Consider the following 21,509-nt stretch of genomic DNA (forward strand, 5'->3'; position numbering starts at 1 on the left):
ATGTGCTGAGTGGATTTCCTCTCCTGCTAGTCTACTCTTTCCTGCGCTCAGGGCTAGTTCTTACATTTTCACAGAGGTGGTCATTTCTGCCTAGCAAATAAAGTGTTGGATTTTGCCTAAAAGGAACTTGAAATGTAAAACACCAGGTTTCCTAGCTCCAGCCAAGTTTTCTAACAGACGCAAGCCAGAAATGCAAATGATTTCTACAAACTTCTAATCCTGTTACCAATCCCTTGGGACTCGCCCCCTTACCCTTCATCTCTCCCCTGGCTAAGGTTCACATTTTTATTGCATGTTTTCAAAAAGAAAAACACTAGTAAAGACACCCTAGATTCTGGTTTAGGAGCCCCAAGAGATGACACTGAGGTGTGGACTTTAGCAGTTTTCTAATTAAAAAGTCAGATAGTCTGTTTCTCTTTAAAAAGCTCCAACTCCCAGTGTCTGCGCAGCAGATGCTCTGCTTAGAGCTGCTGGGCACCAGGTATCCGGGATCCGCCTCACGCAGCCCCTTCCTGAGGCAGGTCTAGCAAGCAATGGAGGGCCAACATCAGAAGAAAGGACTCGTGTCTCCAATATGTACCATTGTACTCAAAACAAATTTTAAAAATAAGAGCAAGTTTTCAGGGGACTTGGAAATCTAAACACAAGCACAATTTTGAAAGGAAAATCATCAAGTAGAAAAGACATCTGAAAAAAAATTAACAAATCAATACAAGAGGAAGACCCAAACCCACGGAACTGTTTAGCGATGGAGGAAACACCAATCAATCACAGATCCTTGCTGATTAAGCTCTTTTCTCTTCTAAGGCTCACTATAGCTCTTTTAGGAACTTCTCAAGCCGTTGGCATCAACATTTTTCTATGGTGTCTGTGTTCCCTGCTCTCAGCATTGGCTTCTTGCTTTAATTCCAGTTGTGGCAGCTTTTAAACTTTTCAGATCTTGAATCACTTCCTCCTCACAACCGCTGGTTTGTAGAACACCTCGTATCATGAGACGCCGTGCATCTCACCAGGAAGGTGCTCATTCGGCCTATTTCTTTCCAACCCGTCGGTCAAGGACTGCTATCCCTGCTGTAAGGGATGCCAATTATCCAGAAGAGGACAACTACATACAGGCTCTGGAATAACCATTTGCGATTCATCTGAGACTGTGACATAGAGCGCAGTCAGCATCCAAACAGGAGGCCAAGAACAGAGCTGTCAGAAGTCAGTCTCCTTTAATCCCCATCTTCTGCGGTCGCCTTACTCTAAATCATACCGCGTGACAGTCCAGGGACTTGGCTATACAAAGCGCTCGCCAGATCCTGAGTCCAGACAACGATAATAACAGCGACAACAGCCTCACACATTGGGGTGGGGAGAGGGAATTGCTGTAACGAGGAGTGGATTCCGAAATCACTTAAGTAGAGCTAATTTCTGAACACTGTACATAGTTAAGTGTGGACCACTCTTTTTATTTTGTGTTTTGGGGCTTCATCTGTAAAAAGCATTAAGCTAGCCCTTGCCAGAAATTCCACGGATCACTTAAAATGTACAATGCAGTGAAATTTACATCACCACAAGATACCGCCCTGATAAATGTCCATTTCAGTTGGACATGGGCGTCCGTCGGACCGCGGCTAAAGCAGTGAGGAGTCGGCTTCGCACTCAGCAGAACCGCGTCCCGCTAGGATTCTAAAGTAGTCTCTGACGGAACACTCCATAAACAACGTAGTAAAACCAAGACGGGAACTCTTTACAGGCAGTGATTAATAAGTCAGGGAGGTTACTGACGGAGGAAACATGAAAAAGGAGAGGTATTTAAATTAGATTAGGCAGAGGCACAGACACACCAATTTCGAAGCAAAGTAACATACAGGACCTTCCCCCAGGGCACAGAACTGCCTTCCGCGACCTGCCATCAATTTGCTGCCTTCTGCTAAAGGGCCACGGGCTGTAAGAGTGTTAGAGGTGGGATGTCTGTGCCAGCATTTGGAGGTCAAAGCCTTACAGTGACTTTAGGGAATCGACTCAAATCAGCAACCTGAGCTAGAGAACGAGAGCCTCTGACGGTGGCTGAGCAGCGTGGCTCTTCCAATTCCAGCTGCAGCGTGTGTGCCCGCGCGAGGCCCCGGGCAGCAGGAGGTCGCTGGTCTGTGACGCTGCCGGGAACTGTACTGGCTGAACAGCTGGTGCCTTACCTCGGCCTACTGGCCATTCTGAAAACCCTGCAGTGATCCAACAAACCTAAGAGATTCAACAAAGTCATTACATAACTTAACTATAGAGAGTTCAGCAAGCTTCACTTCCTCTACATCATCGGTATCAGAAATCAGGTTCTAAACTTGGGAGTCTTTTGACCTCACAATTTTTTTGACTCTTTTACAGCACTGGCTTTGTAGTCTGAAATACTAATAAAATGTACAATTTTAAAATTCAAATTTTCCACTGTTGATAAAATAATATTTTGTATTTAAAATACTCAACATTTTTTTGCCCCCACCTTAGGAAAATCCAAATAAGACACCAAAGCTTTTTCCGGCCAACAAAAATTATATACTTTTTTTCTCCAGTTTGGGGGTGAGGGTGGTTTTCGCTAATAGCTATTTTTGATTTTGTTATTAAAAGGCACAGATGCTAAAACACAAAGAGGAAAGTGTGGATGTGCAGACAAGCTAGCTTTGAAACAGAGCTATAAAATGCACTTAAATTGTGGTTGCTTTTTGTATTGGAGCTATCTCTGTTTCTCACTGGGCTTCTATCTCCAGGAGAGGACAAATGCACTAATTTTCTCAATATGGAAAATGCCAGCGTTAAAGCCAAATAAAGTCGGGTTTAAAATAATTACACTAGATTTCATCAAAGCAACTTGGCAGTCATCGAAATTCAACCCTGGTTAGTTGATGAGATTTCATCAGGCTGCTTAAGAAGCAGGGAAATAAACAAAGTGGAGAGACAATGAAAACAATGTGACAACTGTCAAACAAAAAGCGGAGCACAACATTGAACGTTTCCCCAAACGCAGCGCTGAAACCCCAAATTCTCATTCCCCTCCCACCTCCACCCCTCCTGTCTGCACACACACACGTCTGAGAATAAATGACTACCTATTTTGAATTTTCAGTCATCTTTAATTGAGCTTTCATTGCATAATATTGATTGTGGAATGATTTGTTACTAAGTACTTAAGGTTGCATAAAAGATGAACAATTTGAGGGCTGTATGATTTTTTTTTAAAAGTTTTAAAATATGGGTACTTAAGAGGTCACCACCCTTGTTTGAACTGCTTTAAGCAAGTTCTTAATAAATGTAAGCCATTATAAAAGGGATGGTTCAAATTAGGCTACTGCCGACGTTACAGTGTTGCAACCGGAGAGGCTCACATGTCCTCCACCTGGTGGAAATTTCACGTAGTGGTTCCTGGGAAGTACAGGTCTTAGGTTTCTGTTAACGTTGAAGCAGCGTGGTCCCAGCAACCCAGACTGCCACTACTGCTTCAAACAGAGCGACAGCAGCTAGCCAAGTAACTCTTAATTCAAAGCACGTTTGACGACTGGACTAGGTCAGTCTGTGCACTTGGATTTGACAATTGTACCAAAGAGAGGAAGATCTGAAATCAACAAACACTTGACATTTGAGGCAGAAATTACATTACTTGTGTTAGCAATACCACTCTCAACATGAGGGTACTATAAGAAATCTGTGCTCACATGGAAGACCTGCGTGTGGTTTCCTTCTATAGGTTTTGACATAAGATGAAAAGATAGGAGGGAGAAAGGGATAGGAGGCTACACAATATACCTCTTCCAGGAATTAGCCTTCAGTTGCTTTTTACCATTTCCTTTCATTAGAGGTTCATTTCCTTTAGAATTTTCAAGAAAGAGGTAGTCTGGAAAATTGATTCTTCTCTATATCGGTGTTTTAGAAACAGACTCTTCATATCAGCCAAAGTCTATTATATATGTTCTATTTATAAGTCCAAGATAATAATCAGAGACTTATTATTAACTCAAGGTTCTAGTCCTTTGCTACCTTGAGCTAAATATTCTAACAAATAAATTAAGAGTATAACAATAACTAACAGCAACCATTGGACTATATCACCAAAAAGTGAGCAGAAATGTGTCAGGTCTGCCAAAATTTTCTCCTAGGAACAAGGGGAGCTGACACCTATTGGATAGAATGTTCAAGAGGCAGCTCAAGATGAAGTAAAGTTGTGTTTGGAGCCTATCATGAGCTTTTCTAACATACCATATTTAACTTTATATAATTTTTATATCCACATGGAAACCTGTAAACTACTTAAAGAGGAACTTTTTAAAAATCGGTCCATCATAGAATTTTGCAGGGTCTACCAAAAAAAAAGTAGATACATTACTGAATTCAGTCCATGTTAAGTTTCATACAACTATTTGGAGAGAAAACAATGCAAAAATAAAAGGTCAATCACCATAAAGGATATATGATGCAATTGCATGAACAACCCTAATTGCATTACCTCTGAGGAAGTTCCAGGGATTGCTATGGGTTGGAAGATAAACAGATCATACGGGAGAAAGTTCTAGGTTTAACGTCTAAGCAAACACCAAGCGTTGCCTTTAGCATCTAACACTGCCATGGAGACCTCTCTCAGCCTCCCTGCCCCTTAGCTTCCAACATGTAAAAGAGGGGATGTAAATGAGTGCAACTTAAAGTTGTGTTTAACAGAAAGACATGCTCTTTTTTTGAAAAGAGGAAACATATGCAGGATCCCCAAAATGTAAAAGAGAAAAAAAGTAAAGCGACTCTCACTCAACCAGGCTGAGGGGCCAGACCCTCACCTGTGAGAAAGGACCACTCCCGAGCCCAGGTGGAGAGCTTCCTTCTGTTCTGTAAACCCCACTCTTTGTCAAGGTTAAGTTTCTGATATGTAATGGGTTTAAGAAACTGAATTTTCATAACAAGATGTCTTTAGTACAGTGAAGCGACACACATCACTGAATGGTATACGTCCGTACCCATATTCCTGGCATTAGGCTCAGCACTATGGCGTGGGGGCCGATTCATCATACCCATGCTTCAGTTTCTTTTTAAATATTCACATTCCCAAGCCTGATGTTTGTAAGTGAATCACAAGTGGGCAATGACTTCCTCTTCCCTAGAGTAATTCTTTAGTCAGTCTCAAATTTTTCTGCACTGGTCAATCCATGGGGCTCAACTCAGTAACTCTCACTAACTTTGAAGTATTTACTGAGTTCATTCCTTCTTCATATTCAACTCCCTCTGCCCAGTTTCCCCATTTTGCTCCCTGTGTTGTTTCAAACAGATTCTCTATGTTTACATACACACATCCTGTTTTTTCACACTTTTGATCACTTGATCTTTCCCCCAAATCTCTACTCATTTTCACTTATTCAAAACATGTGATTCCCCGTCTATAGTCAGAAGTCTCACCTCTTGTGGCCCTGCAACCGAGGCTTGCTCTGGGCCAGGCCCTGTGCTGATCGGGATGCTCAGAGACATCCAGTCATTTTTAGAACTCAGTGTGTGAGTTGTTCCGCTTAGATTACACTGTGAATGAGGTGAAATGAATTCAACTTTGAATACGCTGACACCTCTGTTAGCTGGATTGCAAATTAAACTGTACTCCCACTGCCTATCAAAGGTGATTGCAGTCTTCTAGGTAAAGAGAATAAAAAGGTTTCGAGTCAAGTAAAGACAATAGAAAAGAAGATGAATGGACAATGGAGAAACAGGACTGAGTGGGTGGGTGGTTTTTTTGTGTTTGTTTGTTTGTTTAAGTAATAACAGCCCCACATTTTCTGATCCTTGACTGTGCAAGACATGTTTCGGCCAGGGAATGTTAATTCTTATAACAATCCTATAAAGCAGGCATCTGCTATCCCCATGATACAGATGCTTACACTGAGGCTTAGAGAGATTAATTTCTCAAGTTTGTATACATTCAGGTGGTTGAACAAAGATCTGAGTTCTGATTTGTCAGAATGTGAGGAAGAGATTCAAAGGCAGGGCTGAGAGCTGGGTAACTGGGAGGCTAGTAATCCCATTAGAAAGAGTAGTTGCCCCAGGAGACATAAGATCTTGAAAGGACAGCATGGTATGTGTCACCTGTTATGCTGGTGTCTAGGGAAGATGCCCATCCACAGCCAGATCTGTAGGCTTGGGCTCAAACAGATGATCTGCATCTAAATGCAGCCATGAAGTGGGCAAAATCAAAGAACACCAAAGAGGCAAGCATTAGCCAGCCATGGAAAGAATCAACAACAGGATTATAACAAAATGTACCAGAATCTTAAAAACATACCTATTTGCATATGTGCTCATTTACTCCTCACAGCCATCTTGTAACATATCCTCATTTCATATATGGCTACACCTTGGCAAATGAACTAATTTTCCCAATGTTATTCAACCAATAAGTGACCAAAACCAATACATAACAAATTTACAAATCTGTACACTATTTTTCCAATGTATAATCGTGCACCATCACTGAAGGTATAAAATAGAAGCAAATGGCTGTTTCCCAAAGACATCTGAGGGTGTATTGGGGGCTTGGAGGGAAGGCAGGAGAAAGAGTCACAAACAGAATGGGCTAAAGGATTAGAATTAGGGAGAACAAATACACGGTATATTGCTTCCCACCGATGCTGCAAACACCACAAATTGATAACTATACACATTTCTCCAAACTCAGCACTTAACTCAGAATCCTTCTCAATCCAATGTTCCAGGCAACTGCCAGTAAGCAACGAGCTAAATAAAACCACCTTCGATATACAATTGAAATTGGACCCTGTAGGAACATTTCATCCTTAATCTGAATAATATTTGTGCACTTTAAAATTTCAGAGTACTCTAAGGAAATCCCCTTTAGAAGTTAACATCATAAGCTAGAAAATAGGGACTAACACATCCCAGAGTCTTGGTAAATGGCATACAGAAATAGTAGGTAGAAAGCACATACAGTTCAGTTAGGGTAAATGCAAAATGTGCCTAGATGTAACAAAATAAACTACACTGATAAAACTGGGGAATGGCTTGGCTTAGAAAGTTGGCAGAAAAAGATGTAAGGGTCATAGTGGACTGCAAGTCAAGGCAGAATCCTGCACTCTTCAGAAAAGCAAGCACAACAGAAAAATGCATAAACATCAGAACGCAGAAGTATTTGGTAATTCTCCCAAACTCAGACTCTGTTTAAAGAACTGCCCCCAAATCTGGGACGTGCAGTTTATCGTCTGACACCTTAGCAACACGACCTCAGTCCCTTCCACCTCCATGCTCAAAAGTCCCCTATGGCTCTCCACTGTGTGCAAAGTAAAATTCAAAAGCCGGTCCTCTCCAGAGAGGCACTTCACCATCAGTGTGCAACTTAGGTCTCTGCTGTGAGCTCCGGTGACTGCCATTCTCAAACTCCGAGCTTCAACCAGGTTCTTCTGCTCACACCATTGGACACGAGGAGTACATCATGGCATCTTTCCCCACAGTCTGTCTAGAAAACTCTCTCCCTTTTTTTTTAACATGTTTGCCTCATAATATAATTTAAGCTTTGCTCTTCAGGAAGCATTCCCTGGCCACGAAAACTAAAAATGATACTTTTCTTTAAAACATCAGTGCCTATCACAATAGTTATTCATATTTACAAAGAGACCTCTGCTTCGTTTATTTTCATTTGCATTTTCGTCTTCCCTGGTTAGACTATAAGCTCTTTCATCTGTATCTTCCCTGCTCCCAATCTGTCCATTTCTTTAGAACACAGGCATTAACAGATGTTAAATAGTGGGTTTGATGAACCTGTAGACATGGCAATGGGAAAATCATGGATGGGATTGGAAATTCAGCTCCAATACTTACTACCTGAATTATATTGTAGAAGTAGGTTCAAAAGAGGAATTAGAAGGCACCTTGCAACATATTTCAATAAAGTCAATTCAACTTAGTGAGTATTTACTCAAAATCCATGTGGTTCTCATACCAAATAGTTTGCCAGATTAAAATAATTGAAGACCAGTCTTGGAGAAAAAAACAAAAATCACAAAAGTTACTTAATATATTACTGCAGGACTTGAAATCACCACCAGAAATAACTCTGCATCTAAATAAGGCAACTCCTGATCATACCTAAGAACATGGTACTATGTAGAAAAGACACCACATTTATTAACAAGTTCAAAGGATAACTGACCCTCAGTACAAATGTACATTTTCTAGATTCACTAGACACCAGGCTGTTCTGTGTTCAATATTCACTGAGAGAACCAAGTGGACGATTCATTCAAATATAACAGGTAAATCAAAGAGTCCTGAGTCCATGTTGCCTCTGTCGAGTCACGTTTCATGACTATACCTTCAGCTTTCATTGCGGGATAAGCCTCCCAAGCTGCCTCTCCTTTGGGAAACGCCCTTTGCTACACAGACGCTGAAGACGTGTGTCCACTATGCTACTCATGGCTCTGGATGTGAATCCCCACTTGAGAAATACGTTACAGTGTGTCTATGAAACTAGAATGCTTTCTCTACTAAGAGAATTATCATTAGTGTCCTCAATCCTTTTTTATTTTTATTGATTTCAGAGAGGAAGGGAGAGGGAGAGATAGACACATCAACCATGAGAGAATCATAGATTTGCTGCCTCTTGCACGCCCCCTACTGGGACTGAGCCTGCAACCCAGACACGTGTCCTGACCAGGAATCCAACTATGATCCTTGGGTTCATAGGTCGATGTTCATCCCCTGAGCCACAGTGACTGAGCTAATTTCTGAATTCTATGATGTAAGACCCATTCCTCCCACCCACATGCACACACTGGAATGTGTCTGAATTGGAATGAGTATTCATATCTGTGTGTTGTGATATAGGTATATAAAGTGTATGTGTATATATTCATATATTTTTGTGTATACGTATATATCTGCTGCCTATATATGTACACATGCATATGGTTGTGTAGATATATACACACATAGGTGGTGATTTTTCCCTTTAAAAGCTGTTACAAAATTGATATTCTATTTTATAATTAATCACTTACTTTAAATAAGAATAGCAAGAACCATATCTACTTTTCCCCTTTGCCTGGTAAGAGGCCCAAATTTTCAGCCCAATTATTTCAACCAACACATATTTGTATGCTCTATTTTTTTTTATCAGTCCTGAGCTCTCATTCTAAGTTTTTCCTAGTTCTGATCTTTTACTAGTAAATTTGTTTTGCTTTTAGCACGTTATTAAATAACCTTTCACATTCAGTTATTAAATCCTTCGAGTAATGGGCAAGATATAAGGGCATAACATTAGTTATCAAAGGTCTCTTGACTACATACCAGCTCAAATACAAGAAAATAATACTGACACAGAAGTATTAGGGCCAAGTACAGTGGGGCCTTGACTTACGAGTGTCCCGACTAATGAGTTTTTTGAGATACCAGCTGTCTCTTGGTTGATTTTTTGCATTGAGTTGATAGAGTAATTTGAGTTAACGAGCTTGGTCTCGGAACGAATTAAACTCGTAAGTCAAGGCCCCACTGTATTATATGAAGTCATCTGCAAAGCAAAAATCTATTGCCTTTATATCATTAGCCTAAATTAATTGCAATCACTTTTGCCACCTGAACCTTCTGCCCCCTCAATTGCACAAATAACTTGATCATCTCAAGCTCTTCTGTATGATGACAACATGAATCACAATGGGATTTTAGTAAAACTCTGTCATTATTTCCATTAAAGTGTGTGTGTGTGTGTGTGTGTGTGTGTGTGTGTGTGTGTTTTCTTCCTGCGTCCTGATCCTGGAGGCTTTCCACAAGTACAGCTCTGGGTCATTCCAGTAGCTGGAGAACATTTACAGGAAATCTCAGTGAGCAAACTGCCTGCGCCTCTTATCAACACCAGCCAAAGTCCCAGAGAGGTGTCTGATGAGGAACATAAGTTGTTCTACGAATTCACTAGGGGGTTTATACTTGAGACTCTCTTATCTCATGAGGAAAAAGAAAAAAAGTGCTCTGGAAGTGGCGGGATGGGGGAGTCCAGCACTGACACCATGTGTGCCCTATTAAAGTTGTTTTTATTTTAGAGTGCTGTAAAAATTGTTGTATATATTTTACATTAAGACCAGAGTAGCTTACTGCTGCGTAAAATTCATAAAAGAAAGGCTCCTTTGGAATTTTCCCGTCCTTGCTTTGTTGCACACAGAACATCGGGCCTTTGGTGGCATATGCAGTTGAGAAATCCTTTTTACAAGGACCCGTAAAAGAGACGAGTACATGGTGCTCCCCACTGTAATTAAGTGGGGCTGGTGCAGACTGCAGATGGGAAGCTGCAGAGAACACCAAGGTGTGGCTTCTCGCACTCACGCCTCCCTGGTCCCTGGGGCAAGCCCGGCTGGCACCAGGACAGGCTCAAAATGAAACGGGAGAAGCAGTTCCCTTATATCCCGCCCTCAGCCTGCATGGGATGGGTGCTATGCACGCCCAACACTCCCGCGTCTCAGTCCAAGATGGTACGTTGGTTTGCACTCTCTGGACATTCCGTGATGTCCCATGCACACCACATTGCAGCCCACTTTTCTGCTCTTCCACTTCCTCAGACCTGTACCCTCTGAAATGTGACAATTAGTAGGTCTGAAAGAAATCATTGCTAAAATAACCCCCCCACCCCCCGAAAAACAAAAGCAAAAGACACCGACAGGTGTGAATAGTTATCACCTACCCACTCTCCAGCAAACAAGGAAAAAAATTGAAAAGTGGTGGGTGGAGGGTGCAGAGAGGGTGGGCATACTTCCCAAGATGCTGCCTAAAGTTCATTGTTAAGATTGCTGAAGCAGGAATTAGACACTTTTTTGTTTGTTTGCTTGTTTGTTAATCCTCACCTGGGGATATTTTTCCATTGATTTTTTGAGAGAGTGGAAGGGAGGAGGAGAGACAGAGAAACATTGATCTGAGAGACACATCAACTGGTTGCCTCCTACAGGCGCCCCGACCAGGGTAGAGATTGAGCCTGCAACCGAGGTACATGCCCTTGATGGGAATTGAACCCAGGACCCTTCAGTCTGTGGACCAGCATTCTATCCACTGAGCCAAATCAGCTAGGGCAGAATTCCAGACACTTTAGCTGCTGAGAGAAGTATTTGAGGACAGGTGGATCTTAGCTAACCATCAATTTAATATAATAGTTATACATTAACATTTGAAAAGTGGCTGCCTCTGGGTGACTGTCCCAGTTTATAAACACAATGAAATAACCTTACAATCAGCTGCCATGTATCCAGAGGTCCCTGGGAAATAGTACAATTTGCTATTTAATTTAAAATGACTAACACTCACTGATTTTAAAATATAATGAAGTATTTAGCATTGCAGAGGCGGAGCAAGAATGCCCCCTTTCTCAGATGCTGTCTTCTTCATATAAAAATGTCAATATCTACATTCCAGGCAGCCATGAAAGTTTCAAAAGAAAAGAGGTTTTACTCTTACCCTCTCTCCCAAACTATTCTTGAGGTTGGCATGTATAAAACAGACCACATAAATTGCAACTCAAATGTAAACAAAATGTACAGAAATAAAGAACACATGTCTAAAGCATATTTTCTTGACCCTTATCCTACTGAAAATGTGCTTATTTCCTGCTCTCAGTTTAATCCATCACAATCTACAACCATATTTAGTTATATTATCTAATACCTAGTCCACATGTTGCTGTCAATTTATATACAGAAAACAAAAATTAGAGAGGTCTTATTACTTTTGCTTTTTAAAAAGAAAATGTTTGCAGAAATTAAGGATCTAAATCACTAAAAAAAATATTTTTTTTTGTTTCCTACCAAGTTAAAAGACACTTTAAAAAAACAGAGAGAGATAATGGTCAAGTAAGGTCTCATAAGAGGAATAAGTTATTTTCAAATAGAAACAGTATGTAGTAGCAGATTCCATATTTAAGTTTTAACACACTCCTGAGAAAATATTAGGGCTTAAAGAATTGCACTATATTGTTACTAACAATTGTGGTATGGTGAGTTGAGGTAGCCAGGAATAGAAGGGATAAAAAACTAAGCACATGTCGAAGCATCACCTAAATTACTTTAACTATCTGACTGCTTCTATGTGTCAGAAAGAGAAAAACCATGCGGGGCACAGAGCAACTAGGTGCTGGGTGGGGCGAGGATCCCAGCGCTTCTGTACAGACCAGGGAGCAAAGGGACAGAGATGAATGCAGGGTGGGACTCAACATAAGGCAGCCTCAGGGAGAGGGTGACTTTGAAGAACTAAGGATAAAAACAAAAACAAAAAAACAAGCTTGAAGTCACCCTTTCCCCCCCAACAAACTGAGGATGAATGACAGTAAAGTGATAGAAGAAGAGGTCTTAGTAGGGGCAGCTGAACGAAAACAAAGCCAGTGAGTGGCTCAACACTTCAGCATTTACTAAATGACCTTTGGGGTATGTTCCACTGGCTGTTTCAAGTTGGAAGATATTGGGAGGGGGTGGTGATGGCAGAAGGCCCTGGGTGTTGTTGTTTTTTTAAGCATTTGTAGAGCAAAAGTAAAATGATGTGTCTGTTGGAGGGAGAAATAGTTGAAAGTTGGCTACTTCAATGGTGGACAACCATGGCTCTGTCTTTGATTTTTATTATAAGGAACAAGAAAAAGGCAGGGGAAAACTTGCATTTCCGAAGCAGCAAAATATTGGTCCTACTCTTGACTCTACCACTAGAAACTTGCTGTGCATCACCTTGGTCCAGTCAGAGCCTCCCTAAATCTCAGTTCCCTCCTCTACCCTATGCAAGTAAGAAAATCAAGATGGTCACATGGCATAGCCATTGAGTCAGCAGCTAAACAACTGTCTCCAGGTCTATCCAAAGCTCTCCTCCATTCAGGTCTACAATCAAATGGTACTCCCTCAATTTCTCTGAATACCCTACAAAAAAAATAGGCACCCCCAATCAACTCTTTCACCAACTCCAAATCCTGCTTTATTTTTCTGCACAGCCTCTATCTCCACTTTCTTGCCATGATTCCCATTAGAAAAGCTCTAAAAGGACTCATTATGCATAGCCCAATGATTGATATATAGCCATGCTCGATGAATATCTAATGAATACATTAAAAGTAGTTGTCGTGAGACCTTACAAAATAGTGAGCCCCATACAGACAGAACAGGATAGCTCAGGCTGAGTTTATGTTGGCCGACCCTGTGAAGGAGTGGAAGATGACAGCCACTTCCAAATGTCAGCATGTCCCCTGTACATGAGCATCTGCCAACTTTGTCCCTCCACAACCATGATTTCATTTTCCTATTATTTAAATATATAATGGTAGCATATTTATTTTTTTCTATTAATATGTTGCCTAATATACAACATGATTCAAACTCAAAATTCCTTTCATTTAAAGATTCAAGTTATAGCCCGACCAGCATTGCTCAGTGGTTGAGCATCGACCTATGAATCAGGAGGTTAGAGTTTGATTCCCATTCAGGGCACATGCCCGGGTTGTGGTCTCGATCCCCAGGGTCAGCTGTGCAGGAGGCGGTCTTTGAAACTTCGTAAAACAAAGCATATCTCTCTCTCCCTCTCCCTTCCTCTCTGAAATAAAAAAAGATATATAAAAAAAATAAAGATTCAAGTTATATGTTAAGAGAATAAATTCGTCGCAACAGGGTGAATTCTATTCATTAGTGAGCTCAGGGTGGAAGAGAAGAAAGGCAGCTGTATCGGCAGTGAGTATGGGCTTCGTTTTTAAGTAATCCGTTATTTTCCCCCTCATTTCCTATATTCATTTTTCAATATATTTTTCCTCTCCCTCATTATCCACCTTTCTCCTTTCACCATGGTTTTTTTAAGCTCTTCTCTTTTTTACCCTCCTGCTATCTTCGTAGATAAACAGGTCATATGTGGATTTAAAGCCTTGCATAGTCTTTGAGGGTTGACTACCTGTGAGAAAGAAAGAGAAGGAAGAAAGATTTGAAAGCTGCCCGATGTGAAAGGCTTGGCACATGCCCAGTGCAGCTGCTGAAAAGTGTTCCGTTCTTTGTTCATAAAACAGCGGTCCTGGGCTTCCAGTCTCTTCCTCGCCTTTCACATCTCGCCACAGAACTGGCCCGTATCTTCTAACAATGAATCTTAGAATCACTGGGTTTTAGAACTGGGCTGGATCTTAGAGCTCGCCTACCCTCATACCCTCCAATTAACAAATGAGGAAATAGAGGCCACAAGAGGTTAAGTGTCTTGCCCAGGGTCACAGGATTAATGACTTGACAGGGTACAGAGACCCAGATCTCCTGATCTCCCAGAACAGAATCCTGAAAAATGAGTGTCAGCAAAGCCCAAGAAACTCTACAGGCTGTTGTCATCAGAAATGGGAGAAAAGGGAACTGATTAAAAAGAAAAGTTTGGGAAGGAACACCAAGTAATTTCAAGTGTAAATCAATCCATGACTTAGGATATTTTCAGAGAATCTTCTTTTAAAAGCAAATAAGCATATGACCATTAAGGAGAAGATAGGCTGAAGCATTACACCATTTAAAAAAAAAACAAATCTTGCATCCATTATTTTCTTATTTTTAGTAGTTTTTAATGTAATATCTTATATACTTAGTGACTATTCCATTGCATTGACCTTTAACTTCTGCCTTCCAGTAATCGAAAGCAGCTGATTTTAATGTGCTGGTGCTTTGGTGTGAAGGAGGTTAAGGCTATGTTTGTGTGCAATCAGGTTAAGATTGGCTCCAACAGGAGAAAAATCCATACATATGTTGAAAAGATCTGAAAAATGCCTGTATTCCCAACCTGATTACGACTTACATTTTTGCATGGTTTGTCAACGCAGATCACTAAAATCAAATCAAGATGTAAAATGGGCTGAAGCGGTTTTCTTCTCCATTCTTCCATTAATCACCGTGACCTACCGAAGAAGGGAACTTTCTGCTCTCTCACCTGAGGCAAGGTGGGACACCACACTGGAAGTTATGCCTATTTTTATAAGCTGGTGCTCAAGTTCCAACATTAATTTTCTAGTTGTAATTTCTTACATTTTAAAATAGAAGTTATTTTATTGCAGAGTAATTTTCCATTTCTATCAACAATTCTATTGTAGGTCCCTTTTTATAAAATAATAAAACAAGTTTCCATATAACCTTTTAGACCTAACGTCATATAAAAATTAATTTATTCAACTGAAAATGTAAATTTGGGAATTAAAACAATAGCCAGTCGCTCCTTATAAATAATACTTGATAAAACCTAACTATGAATTAAATCAGAGTTCATGCCTGGTAATCAAAAGGAGTATATTGGCAGATGATACACACGCATTTGTTTCAGCACAATTTACACTGCTGACAGGGTCAGGTTGTACTCTGTACGACAGTATACTGCTGCTGGTAGCACAAAAACTATGAGTGCAATAAACATTACAAGTTAACAATCTAGCTGTTATCTAAAAAATTCTCAAGCAAGACTGGGGCTAGGTCAAAATAGCGGGAGGGGAATATTCTGGCTCTTGTTACACATAAGCATGTTTGTTATAGGAGCATTTTCAGGTTAATTTTTGCTATTAACGTAAACCACAATTGGGGGACCACATCGCTGGGAGAGAAATGGGGGGAGGGTAGTTATATAAACAATATACAACAAAGGAAGCCTTTCTTCCCAATACCTGAATACATCAGGTTTGTTTTTAGGCATGAGGTTGCAGGTTAAATGCTCTCAGCTATCCAAGAAGTGGCTTATTAGTTTTGTAAGAAAATATTTTCTTATATTTTGACTGAAAAATACTCAGTTTAAAGCGAACAAAACCATCCTTGTTAGTGAAAAGCAAACCCCAACAAAACTTTGTTTCAAAGACCCAGCAAAGCAAAGCTGCCTTCCTAATAGTAGCTTCTGAATCTGGATCTAATAGTTCTCAAAGGCTGACTGGAGTCTTCGAGTCTTAAAAGTTGTCTTCCTCCCCGGATCATAGACATTCTCTATGGGGCAGCATAATACGGATGTAAATCCATTTTAAGCCGATAGGTATTCTCTCTCTGGCCTGTAACCACAAAGCTGAAAAACTGTGCCCAAACAGAAAAATAAATAAATAAAGACAAACAAAAATTTTTATTATTTCACAGGGCAATTTTCCAAACACAACTTCTTTGCTTTTCTATGCTGTAGACCAGAAAAACCCCAGCTTCATCTCCAACAACGTAGCATCCACTAGTGACAAATGGTAACAAGCAATTACACTTTAAGAACCACTGGGACAGCACTGAGAACTCCACCTCAAACTGACACGGCTTCAGCCGGCACCTGAGCTATGTACGCGTCTCCTAATTTGTAAATGGGCCTAATCCTGTTATTACAGAATAATTACTGCAAATCAGCACAATTACTACAAAGACATGAATAAACACACACATACCAGTAGCTGTTTTCTACAAATTATTATCAAAACAAAGAGAACCGGCTAATTGTGGTAACATTAAGACAACGTTTATTCCTCCCAGTGTTTGGGCAAGTTTATTTTAAGTTGTCATCTTCAACTAGTAATGATGCCGATGATTTTACAGATGCCACAAACCTTTCTAATCTAAACTCTTCTCAACTGAAAGTTGGCCGCTTCCCTCAGAGCAACATCTGCAAAAGCCTGATTTCATAAGACCTACTTGTATGGTACGTTAGCCAAAAAAAGACACACACACACACACACACACACACACACACACGTGCTCTTAGAAATCTCAATTTGGAAAGCCCATTTGTAATGCACTCTTCTAAATTATTATCAAGGTATCATGAAAGTAAATGAAATATTCCCTCTATATGCTTCACAGTGTAAGCATTCATCTTTAAATAAGAATAATGTGGAATTTGACCCTCTGACAAATGTTATTATCAGGATTCCTTCATGGAGAAATAGTCATTATTGGGGATGGGGGTAGGGAAGAAGCAAATTCAGAAAGCACACCACCCATGGTAGTGACTACCAACACTCACCTCCGGGACAGTGCCTCATGGCCATCTTACATCTCCGGGATTCGGCGATGGTTGGACATGGTATTGTATCTTTTGCTGGCTTTTTGACAATTTGCCGTGTTCTGGTTTCCAGACCCCATTTAAATCCACATGTGCGATTATTTCTGCTACACGTTCCCCATTCACTCCAATGACCAACTTCACATCCTTCTAAATAAAGATTAAAAATAAACAAAACAAATACAAATAATTTGGTATCCATTTGCTCCACTATCATCAAATTTATATACTCTCCTCACTTTCAGATTCCCCGAATTAAGCTGCATAGCCCACAGAGGCCTATATTTGCCTTTCAAACTTCAATTCTTTGAACCATAGGGTTACTTTCATTTACAGTAATTGCCACATAAGTAATTTTAAAACTAGTACTTTCAATTTGTCTTAGTTCATTTTTTGAAGAGATGCTTCTGGTCCATTCTAAAGACACTGGAATATATAATCTCTGAAAGATTCCATAGCTAAAATCTACAGCAGAAGATATGATTTTCATATTATGACAGAAGAGACAATTTTTCATGTTAATTCTGAACACCCCACTGAAATTCATGTGTTTGGTTTTATTTTGAAAGTAAGTGTTTGGGCCCTACCAGCATGGCTCAGTGGTGGAGCACTGACCTATGAACCAGGAGGTCACAGTCCAATTCCTGGTTAGAGCAGTAGGGGGCATGCAGGAGGCAGCCGATAGCTGATTCTCTCATCATTGTTTCTATCTCTCCCTCTTCCTTCCTGTCTGGAATACACACACACACACACACACACACACACACATATATATATATACACACACACGTATATACACACACGCACACATATGTATATACACACACATATATACATATGTGTGTGTATATATATACACCTATTTATATGTATTTATATTTATATGTATTTTAAAAGTAAGTATTTGGTGAAAAGGACAGGGTGTTTGTTTTGCATTTTCTGATTTATCTCAATTCTTCAATAGGTGTCAGGAAACCACAGTATGTATTTCCTATTCCCTAAATTGGTGCTATATATTATTATAGTGTGAAAAGTAAACAAGTATGGTTAGGTATATGAAAAATGTATGATTTCTCTAGATTACATATCTAGCTTTTAGCACCCCCTTTTGTAAAACCATAAAGCAGAAAAGTGGGCTAGCCTCCAATCTCCTGGGGTGAGGTTGGGGAATAAAAGGACAAAAATTGGTAAAGTTAAACGTCCTCATCAAATTCCCCATTAAAAAGCCCCTTCACACTACCAGGTCACGACTCAGGCCCAGGGTCCACACACAATATTTCAGCATTCCAGATCTTAGCAGGCATGATCGTGGTTATTCTTCGATGTTTCAAAGCTAGTCAAGATGATTTGTATTCAGCGGAATGCACAGGAGTCAATTTGTAATTTATCTTTGAGGGTTTCATAAGAACATCCATTGACCATCTCTAAGGGACATGGGACTTGCCTCTCAAAAGCAAAGTCAACATTCCAAATATGCTCTTCTAGTGGCTTTCCTATGTTTAATAGGGTGTTGCCTGTATGAATGTATTCACCCACACACAAACAGGAATATAAGTACACATTTCTTCATAAACCTCTTCTTTAAATGTGTTCTCTGCAAGCTTTTGAATATATAATTACTAGAAACCCAGTGCACAGATTCGTGCATTGGTGGGGGGCATGGCCTGCAGAGATCAGCCCACTGTGGAAGCTCTGCTCATCCCGGTCAGCTGAGCGGCCCTCCCACTGTGGGAGTACACTGACCACCAGGGGACAGCTCCTGCATTGAGCATCTACCTCCTGGTGGTCAGTGCACATCATAGCAATTGGTTGCCCAATCATTCTGGTCGTTCCAGTGTTTGGTCGCTGGGCTTTTATATATATAGACTGTTTTAGCAATATTTTCTTCAGGAAAAAAGTTCTCAATTTTCTTTTAAGTCTCCATTTCAAGGAGATGGAAAGTCTCATAATACATAGCTCTCTTGTACATCATATCAGATGTATAGCATGCCAAATAAAATTCAGGGGTAGGTGCAGAGGGCTGGGAGTAGCGAAGATGCCATTGCACCTAAGAACAGATTCAGGCATTCATCAAAATGCAGGTACTAACAGAGCTTTACCTTTTAATTGGTAGTATAAAAGCCAAAACCATATGAAAACCATATAAAACTATATATAAAAACAGTGAAAAAGTAGTATAAAAACCAAAGTGTTTTCAAACACTCAAAAAATAGACAATTTATAAAATGTGTATTCCTCATTATTATTCACAAATGGTATATATGTATATATTAAATTATGCATTCTAGCTATACAAATTTAGTAAAGGTAAAACTGTTTTAATGCACTTTGCAACATGCAGTCAGTTATCAAAATATATTTTGCACAAAAATTTTCTTCCCAATGACATTTTAAAAATAAATGACTAAGAAGATCCATAATTAATATACATAACAAAGGTGATAGAATCTTAATAACATGGTACTGCTTGAAAATTTTATTTTTATTTTAAACAAAATGTTTTTATCTAACAGATATTAATTTTTTAAGATAAGTAAGAAATAGATGTATTACACTTATGATAAAAAGCATTATCAGCATCTAAATAGTTTAATCTAGCAAATGTACAAATCACAAATTTTGTAGCAAGATGTAATATATGAAACTACCTAATGTCATGATCCCTAAAGAATTCAGAAAGTCAGCAAAAAATTCAAATAATTTTCCATTCTAATTAACAAGACAACCAGGCTGAATAACCCAGTGTGCATTTCCCCCTCCTCAAGAAACAGGTGTAAAAAGTTGCAGTTTGAAAGTTACACAAAAAACTACTTACCCACACATTCCATGGTTTCATCTAATGGTGCAAAACCATCTGGGCACTCTTCAAAGCAACGGCCTCTATGCAAATAAAAGCCTACTTTGCACTTGGTACAAAAGTCTTTGCTGAAGCAAGAATCACAGTTTTCTATTCTGCACCCTAAAAACAATTTTAAAGAGAAAATTTCAGTCAAAGAGAAATGCACTCGTTTTACAAATAAAACTTTCACAAACTCATCGGTCAGATCAATTGAAATTCTAGTGGTCAGAGCAATATGTGTTCAACTCTTTTGTTTCCTAATGCCATCTCATTCTGCATCACTCCTACCTCTTGCAAGAGCTCACCACATCAATAAGCTAAGACACAACTCCAGCCCAAGGCCCCGGGCAGCCATGAGATCCTTCTGAAATTTTTGCAGCTCCAAATGGGATTCAAAAGGATGTAAAAGAAAAAGAAAACACCCCCACTACAAATTACATTGCTGCTGGGACTGAAATCTCTGCTCTTCAAAAGACAAACAACGGAAAACATACAAAAGGGGTTACTCTAATCAGGATCTCCTGCTTCTGGACAGTCAATTAAAATTCTGTTTATGTTGGTCAGTGTGGCATTTACTGTCATCAGAGGGTTCCTTCACTTGAAGGGGTAGTTCAGGTCATTTAAAAACAAAACAACACATGTAACAATGTGCCAAAGGCTTTATATGCATTTCCATTTGGTTTTCATAAGAATCCTACAAGGAGAGGCAGTACTATCCCTATTTTGCAAATAAAGAACTCAAGACTGAGAGAGATTAAGTCCTAGAGCTAGTAGTGGCTGAGCGGGTTCTGAAAGCCCCCAAAACTGATTGCCTCCTACATCTGGGCTCCTTTTCCTGACCCACTAACTGAACTTGGCGAGGAGCAGTTTGGGAAACAGTGCTATCAGGCCTGCTCCCTGTGGGCTTGAACCCCAGATCTGCCCTGACCAGCTCTGTGACTCCAGACAACTGCACAGCTCCCTGAGCCACTGTTTCCTTCTGTATAAAACAGAGATGTCACAAGGCTATTGTGAGAACTTGTAATAATATAGATAAACTGACTCATAATCTGCACATAGAAGCAATAGTGGATTAGAAACATATTTTTCCACTAAACACACATTACAACAAGGTGTAAAAAGGAGCAAAAATGTATCTTGTATTATAGGTCAGATTCCCAAATAGACCAGTAACATCTGGGCCAGAGATAGAGGGGGCTTGCATGGGGAAAAAGAAATATACTCTAAACTGCTCTGCAGAGAAAAGGAGAGAAGGTTAAAGGATTGGTTAATTGGAAGGTCAGGTTTTCAACAGATTATAGTTCATTATTACTTGCAACAGATTTAATTGATGGTAATTAACAGCATGTAAAGCTCTATGAAAACTCCATGGCATTGCTTATATTCATTTAACAAGCCTCGGAGTGCCAGTACTGTATTTAGGGCTTTCATGATTCAGCAAAGTCTTAAAATATATAGTTCCTGTAATCAAAGAAAAAATGGGATAAAAAATAGTAACCAAAACATGAACTCACTGAATATTAAAATTTTGAAAATTGAGAAAATAAAGCCAGAAAGTTGAATTAAAGGCGAATATATATATATATACATATATATATGTATATATATATATTTCAGTAATATAAGGGCTAAGAAGGACAAGAGTAAGGAATTTTGAATCAGATGATATGTATTTGATTAACAGAACTGA

At 39.7% G+C, this 21,509-nt stretch overlaps 1 protein-coding gene across 1 annotated transcript in view; it reads right to left on the minus strand.

Moving 5' to 3' along the window:
* Positions 1-21,509, minus strand: part of RSPO2 (R-spondin 2) — a 136,734-nt gene that overhangs the window by 27,458 nt on the left and 87,767 nt on the right. Inside the window, exons 3-4 of the mRNA XM_015566169.1 lie at positions 19,796-19,939; positions 16,942-17,130 (exon numbers count right to left, since the gene is read on the minus strand). Of these exons, the coding sequence (XP_015421655.1) occupies positions 16,942-17,130; positions 19,796-19,939 (333 nt within the window). The remainder of the gene's footprint in view (positions 1-16,941; positions 17,131-19,795; positions 19,940-21,509) is intronic.

The sequence above is a fragment of the Myotis davidii genome, unplaced genomic scaffold (assembly GCF_000327345.1).
Source record: "Myotis davidii unplaced genomic scaffold, ASM32734v1 scaffold1012, whole genome shotgun sequence".
Classification (NCBI taxonomy): Eukaryota; Metazoa; Chordata; class Mammalia; order Chiroptera; family Vespertilionidae; genus Myotis; species Myotis davidii.